This window comes from Bradysia coprophila, chromosome IV, assembly GCF_014529535.1.
Source record: "Bradysia coprophila strain Holo2 chromosome IV, BU_Bcop_v1, whole genome shotgun sequence".
NCBI lineage: Eukaryota > Metazoa > Arthropoda > Insecta > Diptera > Sciaridae > Bradysia > Bradysia coprophila.
In genome coordinates, this window is record NC_050738.1 from 5,915,514 (window position 1) to 5,925,496 (window position 9,983).

General features: G+C 38.0%; 1 protein-coding gene across 1 annotated transcript in view; it reads right to left on the reverse strand.

Annotated features, from left to right (window-relative positions):
- Positions 1 to 2,211: 2,211 nt before the first annotated feature.
- The window catches only part of LOC119066752 (serine palmitoyltransferase 2-like), a 55,804-nt gene continuing 48,032 nt past the window's right edge, over positions 2,212 to 9,983 (reverse strand). Inside the window, exons 2-7 of the mRNA XM_037169383.1 lie at positions 7,198 to 7,366; positions 6,711 to 6,914; positions 6,475 to 6,629; positions 3,075 to 3,765; positions 2,685 to 2,947; positions 2,212 to 2,620 (exon numbers count right to left, since the gene is read on the reverse strand). Coding sequence (XP_037025278.1) covers positions 2,404 to 2,620; positions 2,685 to 2,947; positions 3,075 to 3,765; positions 6,475 to 6,629; positions 6,711 to 6,914; positions 7,198 to 7,347 — 1,680 coding nt within the window. The 5' untranslated portion in view covers positions 7,348 to 7,366 and the 3' untranslated portion in view covers positions 2,212 to 2,403. The remainder of the gene's footprint in view (positions 2,621 to 2,684; positions 2,948 to 3,074; positions 3,766 to 6,474; positions 6,630 to 6,710; positions 6,915 to 7,197; positions 7,367 to 9,983) is intronic.

The following is a 9,983-nucleotide window of genomic DNA, read 5'->3' on the forward strand; positions in this document are numbered from 1 at the left end:
TCGAAAAACTAAATTATTAGTCGTGATTGATGAGTAAACAATTGCAATGGGATAAGAGAGGTGGTGCCGCGTTCATTTTTGCAAGAATTTTATAGTCGTTTGAGCAAGAACAGGAAACACACTTCACTCACACTTGCGTAAACGGAGGGAAGTGCGGGGATTGAGCTTTATAAACCGGAAATTTTACTCATGGGTTCTCATAGCACGAGATGATTCCTAATCTTAACTGTTGAGACACGGTGGGGTTTCATTTTAACACGAATTAGCTTAGAATTAGTCCCTCTATCCGTGGCGATAACAATCTGCCCTCTTCTCGTGGGTCCCGGGCGGCAATGGATGCCGGTTCTCCTAAACGGCCAAGCAGATCTGTTTACTGAATACAGTTTCGTGTAGTAATCGAGTCCATCATCCAAAATCTAAAAAACGCCACAGTGGAGGTTATTTAGAGATTGTAACTCTCGCGGAAATCGTTGTTGAAGGAAACTGTTGAGTTAGGTTTCAGGGAAAAACGAGTTTTATAAATCAGTTAGTGAGAAAAAATAGTTATTTGTGTATCTGTTTTGGACGATTGTTTTTAGGCAATTTCGCTTGTTGTAGCCCGAACGAAGTGAGGGCTACATGCGAAAGTGCCTAAAATCAATCGTCCAAAACAGATACTCAAAAAAATTTTCATGTAAGGGGTCGAAAACCTGAGAAAAATATCGAAACTCCCTCATTTTCGGCCCCGACACATGAAAAATTCTATAAAGACGACATTGATTGTTTTACACAATTTTCGGTCTGCCAGAATTTTTCAAAGTGTAGAATTTTTGGAGAAAACGCACACGGTGATAAACTTACAATCAAAAAGCGTGCTCAAAGTGTCACTATCACTACTCATGTGAGGTGTCATTGTAAAGGACACAGTGCTCCAAGGACAAGCAATATTTTCAATCTTCAATTTCTGAGGAAAGTAGTCACTCCTTTCACGTTATCAAATTCTCGATTTTCCATTTTTTTACCAAATGATTTTTCTCTGTGGTCTACGATAGCTTTCCTAACAACCCATGATCACACATCACCCTCAACTGCTGTGGTAGAAATTTATGTAAATTTTTGGAGGTTATTGGGCAGTTGGGCTATTTCCAGCTTTTTCGGACGTAAGGCTCGGAATTCAGTGGTCTTTAGTAGGTGACGGTAAATGTAAATAACATGATTGATGGTGCTCAGTGGTATTCCGTTACATATCGTAGATTTTCTACGTGTTCAACTTAAAGTACCCTGTTCCGACCCTCTACGGGCGGACATTTTTTTAAAACTCAGTAACATAGTTTAACAATCCCAACTTGGGTAAAAACACCAGTTTTCAGCACGGTTAAGAAATTCAGCCAAAGGAATGGGTTTTATTGTTCTAAACAATAGATGGACGAATTTCTAAACCATTTTCAAGTCTACAATCAAATCAAGAGCAGGACCGGACTGGTAGAGATACGGCTATTCATCTGTTATCGATAACGACGAGAAAAATAATAACAAGCTCTGGGTAATGTAGTTCTTTATATAGTAAAATGGATGTTAAAAAATTGAAGTACAAGATTTGAAATCAACCTATTAAAAATACTTTCATCGATGGAAGTAATAGACCCGATAATAATAATGGTCACACGTTTGCCGTCGGTAACAGGTTAATATAAGAAATTGAAGTAAAATTCTAAAGTCGCATCAAACATCGCCCAGTATGACCAGTTCGGGCCTGATCAGGAATTTGCCTTTTTTGTCCTTTTTCGCACCGCTACGAGTCACAATGGGTAAATTAAACACTTTTTTTAAACACTATATAGGTAGCTTCGCATGAAGTCCTCCGGGATCGTGTAGTTCTTGGCTAGGTCAATTCGTGTCCTTTAAGAATATGTAAGAAGATAACCTTGATGAGGTCGTTGGAGAGGAATCTTACTCAATATCGTGCTAGCTGATATTCGACAGCTTGATGTGTAAGTAACCATTGTGGTGGTGGTGAATAATGAAAGAGCCGCTTTGCACTTGATTTAATGGAATAAAATGTATTTTCGAAAGCTTTTTTGTACATTTTCTTAAGTCAATAGGCTTCCTAAACAAAACAAAACAAACAACAAAAAAGAGAGGAGAGTTCAATAAAAACCCTAAAAGCCCTAAAAAAACTGAAAAACGTGGCAATTTGAATTTGTTTCATTTTGATTGTTGCAAAGCATTTTCTTTTTGCTGTGTGACTGAGGAAAAACAAATTATTTTCTCGTGTTCTTTGTTTCCTTTTTGCTCCTTAAACTAACTAAAATTTTGATGAACATTTCAAATATAATTTAAGGACAGCGTGACTTACGATTAACTTCTAAAAAAATATTTTTTTTGTTTTTTTTTTGTTTTTTACCCGTAACATTAAAACGTGTTTTAATACTCTATTGGATCGTGACTACGTGGTTTCCGTGAATACTTTAAACCTAATGCAGCACTCTCTTCGTCAATTACTTTTATGGCATAATCCAATTCCTCTTTGGTATGAGACGCCGACAAACAGAATCGGATCCGTCCAGCCATGATCGGAGTGGCCGGAAATCCAACACCAACGACAGCAATATTTCGTTTAGTTAACGTACGGACAACAGCTCTGTTGAATAAAATCACAGTTAGTTGGCTTCGACTTACACAACAAAAGAAAAACGTGCACTTACGCTATCTTTGAGAACAAATACACCAACATTGGCACAACGGGTGAATCTTCGTGGCCATATGTGATGACACCGATCTGGGCCAATCTTCGTCGGAAATACCTTGTGTTCCGGGCTAGTTGATTTGTTCGACGCTGCCCTTCATTTGTTCCATCCAGTCCCATGATGATTCTCATCGATGTTAGAATCTGTTGTGCAACTGGGGGCGACATACTGGATGCATAACAGTGGGCGTGACTATTCGCGCGAAGAAAATTTATCAATTTCTAAAACAGAAGAAAGAGACCGAATGAAAAACTCCCAAACAAATCGAAAATGAAGTAATGGCCAAAGGACTAGGCTAGTTGAACTGCCTTACTGATATACGACGGTTAAATTAAAGCAGAAATTTACCTTCGATCCGGCTATATAGCCGCCTGATGATGCAAAGCTTTTGGTAAATGTTCCCATCAGAATGTCTACATCATTCGGATCGACACCGTAGTAATCAACGACACCACGACCACTCGGTCCCATTGCCCCAATACTATGTGCTTCATCCAAATACAGATACGCTTTGTACTTTTTCTTTAAGGCCACAATTTCGGGCAATCGGACGATGGATCCTTCCATACTGTACACACCTTCGGCGATAATTAAAATCTTTTTCCACGGTGCGCCAGTCTTCGGCTGTCCATTGTATATGGCATTTTGTAACTGTTTCTCCAAGTCAACCATGTTATTGTGTTTGAACACACGAATTATCGCACCGGACAACCGTAATCCCAATATGATCGATGCATGATTCTTTTCGTCGCTCAGCACTAGGCAACCGGGCGACAGAAATGCTGGCAGATTCAATGCATTCGTTGCAAAGCCCATGCCAAATACAATCGAATCTTCCACACCGACAAACTGGGCGGTTAACTGTTCCAGCTCGACGTGAAGGCTATTTGTGCCGAGTTCACGGCGTGAACTGCACGATACCAGACCGAATTCACGAATGGTTTTGATTGGATTTTCAGCACAGATTCCTGAATTTTCAGCAAAACCGAGATAGTTGTAGGAACCAAGATTTAAGCATTTCGTCTCTGTTCCAGTGAATCTGAAAGGAAGAACAAAAAAAGATAGAAACTCCAGCGCGCCTTGTTTATTGCAATTCCTCAGGACCTGGTAAGAATATTTTCAGAAAATTTCCTTGATTTCTCACAGATTCGTAAAGTATTTCAAAAGGAGATTTCCACGAGCTCAAAGACTTTTCGGAAGGAATCCCAGGCATTTCTCTAATTTGATGTATTTGATTGTAAGTCTTACGTAAGAGCAATTAAGGGTGTCATTAAGCGTACAACCTGTTCAAATAGATCTGTTTTGTATGTACGTGGAAGCACGGGGTTCTGGTGGGTTTTGAAATTTAGCTTCTCTAAGTTGCACTACTGATCCACACGAACAATCAAAACTGTTTCTACGTCTTTACACGGTGTGGTACAACGCAACCACAAAATGATGTGGCCTGCAAAGTGATTTTTCAAAGGACAGTTTGCACAGTTTTTAATATTTCAGTCTAGGGCCAGGTGAAGGTGTTTACTATCGCAAAAATTGTAAACAGCTTCACCTGGCCTTAATACTTCTGTTACAGTTCAAACGCTGCTTTCTCAACATAAATACTCAATCTCGGCTCTGTATATTGGACATGTAGGGGATAATGCTCGAGCAGGCACTTTAGGCACATCGGAAAGTGCTAAGGGAGTTGAGGAAAGCCAAATTTTTGATTTTTAGAAATTTATTTGGAGGTATTCCTCGACTCCCTTAGCACTTTCCCGTGTGCCTAAAGTTGACAAGTCGCGATAACCGGCAACGTGTTAAGAAAAAAATCGACTCTATTGCTCCACCCTAGCATATGTTTGTGCGTGTCTGTATTTGTCGAGCACATTCTTACACCTCACGGTCCATTCATACACACAAATTTTGTTTTTATTAATGAAATGGAATTATCAATATTGTTGTATTAGAAGTGTGTGTTGTGTGTGACTTCTTCAACTTGTATCGCTACGAGTGTAAACCACATTTTCTGACATAATCGAAAGCAAGTGACATTTTCAACCTTATACAAATGATACCGTCGGTTGATTACCTTTAAAAGTGACAAAATTAGTGGAAATTCGTTTAGTTTGAGTGACGTAATCACTGCAAAATCGTCGGTAAGTATAATATTTCGGTTGGTGTGTACGAATTCAGTCTGTTATCATTCAATTCATTCAGTTTTAGTTGATGACGGATTCATTGAGGAGAAATATACTGAATGACTAATTGTAGCGATAAGAAGCCGAATTGTTTTGTCTCTATTTCTGTTACGTTCTCACGAATGATGGGTACAAGAAAGCGTTTATTTTGACTTATGACTATCGAAAGGAAAGAAACAAAAAATGTTTTCTGAATCTGCGAAACCTGACCCATCAATGTTACGAGCCTTTGATGTTATGGTATACACACATGTTAGTGTTCGGATCCAATTTCTAACAAGAATGATAAAAATGTTTTGCTCGAGATTAAAAGTCGCAAACGTAAAAAACCACAGAAATTTCGGTATCAGCACTATGACACCCTAAACACTATGATTCTCACGCCATTGTCATATCGTTAGATAAGGAATTCCTGAGATAAATGTGAAAGAATATCGCCAGTCCGGAAACTATTCGTAATGAGTCACGGAGGTTTTAAATTTAGAGCTCAATATAACTGATGACTGTCGTAACTTTTGACTGGTTTTTACCGGGCGTAGATTTTGTTGATACAACACCGTTGTTCGAGATATCCAATTTTGAGTCGAATTTTTTAAAACTTTATCTTTTATGAGTTTGAAATTGTTTGCAATGAGCAAAGTCTTGTGAATATGTCGAATGCATTGGACAGTCTCTTGTGATCTGTTTAAAATGTTTTTCTGGTCGACGACTCAATTTTCCAGAGAATATTTAGCTTGAAATCTTCAGCGAATTGCAAGACAACATACGAAGGAATTAGGAATGACTCTTCGCGCTAATGTTGATCAAAAACCTGATTTACTTATTCCGATCAAAAATTCCATTCGCAAAGTTTAAAGGCAACTTCAAGAGAGAAGAGATTTGACGTAAGAAACCGGAAGCGTTTCCGTTAATTGGATCTTGTTCCTTCTCAGGTATTTTTCAAAGACGGGCAAGAGTCGATAAATTTGAAATAAATTCTCAGTAGGCAAACGCAAGCGTTGTGTCGTAATCACAATTCTAAATTTCAAAATTTAGCAACTTCACCCACTGTACCAATCCCATCAATTTTCAGGGGGCGTCAAACAACTTGTGATCGCTACTCACAACACTACACACGAAATAAACAGGTCTGCATGGCGACACAGCAAAAATGGAGCTTTGTGGCAATCGGTGTCGTGTCATTTGTTGTAGGCTTCTTTGCCGGCTATGAAGCAAAGGCACTTCGAATTCGTTATTTGGAATGGAAGCGAGAAAGACTGACGAAAAAGCTACGCCTGACTGAAGCACAATTGAAGAACGCGAGCACTTCTACGAACAGTACGAGAAATGAATTAGAAACGCGGCGTCTGTTACGAGAAGCATTGTAAACCGAATCGCATTGTTTTACGGTGCAAAATGTTAATAAATTTTTGTGTGAAAATCAAAAGGTGTTTCCTACTAAGGCAACGAGAATTCTAGATTACGTGATCCCTTCGGCATCGGCACTTCTTCATCCAAAAATCGTTTCCTCTTCTTCGGGACCTGGTCAATCCCTTGCAGCCGAGACAACACCATATTATAAACTATAGACTTACTCGAACGTCCATCCATAATCTTTAGTTATCCTATCCTTCAGTGTAACGTATGCTCCAGGCAAACTACAAATCGGTCGATTCCAGCAATCTCGAATCCGTCGATACACATAGGCCATATAGAATCGTTCGAAACTGTTGTATAGTGGAACATAACCCTTAAAGATAGAAACAGTCACATAAGAAAATGCTCCATAATGTTCGCACTATCATCCGATGTGCAATTCAAGCGCACTTACATCACGATTTTTTTCGTTATCGAAATTTTGCCGTACGAACAACTTGTTCACATAACCAATTAGCATCAGCACGTAGAAGCCCAAATATGTAAGACACGCAGTTATTAAAGGCACCTCCTCAAACGACTCTTTGGATGTTTCATATTGTTGGCTGTGTGGTTTTTGCACATGAAACCCGTTATGATATCCATTGGTGCCGTTGTGCTACAAATACAATAAACAAATTTGTCTCATCAGCATTTTTTAAGTCAACTCGTTGATGTTTTCGAAACACAATCGCTCTATTTATATATGAAAGAATTCGAAAAATGCAAACTAAACGAAATATTGATATCGGATAAAAGGTACGCATTGTTTCGTCTTCAACACATACAAACTCACATGACAACATTCGTTTGAGAAATGTGTTGAGAATGAGAGTGACTAAGACGGTCGATAAAAAAAAGGGATTCAATGCAGATATTTTGTGATTATTCTTCTAACTTACCTTGACATGACCATTGAGTCCGTTTTTAGTGTGTCCGTTTGCGTGTGACTTCAACATATCTGATTCTGTTGCAAGATTGGGAACTAATCCGTTCTGATGGCGGTAATTTACACCGGTTTCGGAGACTACATTTTTTCCCGTCATCGCCATTTTTCTCGACACACAGAACCTTGAATGAAAACAGTATGGCCAACAGTTAAAAAATGAAAATGTACAACAGAACAGGGTACACCATAAATGTGTGTGAATTCAATGTTTAGCAAGAAATTCAAAGCAAAGTTCTGAAAGAACCTTGATTCAAAGTAGGTTTTCAGAAATTGTAGGAATTTTTGTTACGTTGGGCGATAAAATTACAATCTGGTGTTGATATCTTTATTAATTGTTCTTTAATTCGGTGCTTTCAAAAAAATGTATAAAAACTTGAGATGATTATTGGTCCTCTCTGGTCGTGGGATTTTTGTTAGTTGATATCATATCGTGGAAACACTTTATTGACTGTGAACATCGTTGACTTTTAAACTCTAAGAAATCTCAATTATGTTCTGAACTAAGTCTGACTTCACAGTCAACCGTTTTCATTCCGTTTTGCCTAGTGTACATGACACTGTCATGATGACAGTTGGCATTTCATACAATAGAGCACATTGTTTGAAATGACAGTTGTCACGTACACAGAGGCAAAACAGAATGAAAACGGATTACTGTGAGGCCACCTTAAAAACCTCACTGTAATTTCAATAGAAATTAAATCGTTTCTTGATCAGAGAAATGTTAACAATTGGAGCTGTGCCGGTCCAGCCGCATCAGCAACCAAGGTTCTAATAGAACAGCTTAAGACAACCCCAGGTTGATCACCAATACGGTGCCATACAAATTCCAACTTAACAAAAACAAAATTCTGAATTTTCCAAAAAAATATTTTTTTTCAAGTTGACTTCTCAAACTATTTAAATAATGGTGTCGTCCGCCTCCGTGGTTTTCTTAATGTCTTAACCTTTTCTTTCAGAACCTCTTTGCAGCGACACTATCTGTTATCATTTCTCTGGTTTTAGCGTAAGAGTTACTGCTGAGTTAAGTGCCCATTCCACTTAAAAAAAGTACTCCGTGAGAGAGCCGTTAGAGCGCCGTGAGAGAGCAAGCTGTCAAATAAACAAAGAAAAATTGAAAAAATTCAATTTTGTCTCTCACACGGAGTACTTTTTTTGGTAAGAGGAAACTAAGCATTAGAGAGCAACGTAAAAGTGACAGATGCACAATTACAACTGCAATTATTGCAAATTATGAATGAAAATTCGAGTTGCAATTTCGCATCTGTCACATTTACATTGCTCTCTAAATGGCCAGTTAGTTTATAGATTTGGGATGGACAATATGATCGAAAATTTAATTTCCTAACAAATGATTTTGATTTTTAAATGCTCAAAACCCAGACTCGAACGCAGTGCCATCGCTGAGTTTTGCGGTAGTGACGATAACAATTCACGCCGTAAGTGCGGTCGAAATTCAAAATGGAAAGTGCGGAGGTCTTTCTAACGTAGCGTCATTTTCATACAAGGAAGCGTTGAAATGTATTTTTCGGTTCACTTTTTCATCGAATCGTTCACTTAAAATTCAAATTTTAGGCACACTTACGGCGTGAATTTCCACAATCTATTAAGTCTGTTCCAAGCGCAACAATGACATGTCAGAGTCATAACCAAAATGTTGTTTACAAAATGTTAGCGTTGTGGTTATGGCTCTGTGGATGAAATTTGACAGTTAAATGCACTAAAATTACCCTAGTAGACTATTTCGGATTAATGTCACATATTTCTCTGTCAGATGAAAGGATGGAATATTTCCTTGGAATTACTCAATCTACTCTTGCACTTGCAATTGGAACAGATCTGTTGCGGTTAGTTTTGCTTCTGTCGGTTGTTTTCGGTCTCTCAAAATTCGTTTATACCGTACGATGTAACAGACCTACTGATACCTCGTGATGTGATTTTTTTTAAATCTTATCATCAGAAAGTGGTTGGTTTTGAACGATATTTCTCAGTAGATTTTATTTTTGAATTTTGGAGCCCAAAAGACCGACTGGCTCGCTGACAGCGCCATCGATTGGTAGGCACGATAGCAATTTCGACAATCTACCAAGGTTTTATTCTGCCCTGGTAGTAATTGTTTTGACATATAGTTCGTAAAATGTCCTTTGAGATGATGATGCTCCAATTATAAATGTCAAAAGAATTCTTTTGTTTAAATTTCTCTCTAAGTTCGTTATGAAAATTACGGCAGTAACCGAGATTACATTAGGTAATTTCACCCATGAATCAAAGCAAAGTTCTTAAGAAACGAGTTTCACAAAGGCAACCGGCACATAAATTTTATCTTCAGTCGATATTTTCCAAATAGAATTTTCAATACAAAAAAAAGTTCTCTTTTAAGTTGGATGGAGGAGCCATTAGACCTTATAAACCTCTCAGAAAGGGCAAGCAAGGTAATTTCACGATTATATATTAATACTTCTTATGTTCAAGGTACACCTAGTATTCACGCCGTAAGTGTGCCTAAAATTTGAATTTTAAGTGAACGATTCTATGAAAAAGTGAACCGAAAAATACATTTCAACCAGAGAGATGCTAAGATGACATCCGTACAGGGCCTTTTCCATATTACGAGTGAAATGTCAAAAATGGCTGACTACTTCCAAAATTGGTCGGTTATTTTCAAAATAATTAATTTTTGAATGCAATGATTCGAGAAACAGAATATGGAAATACTTTTGCATCGGTGTCAAAATTAAC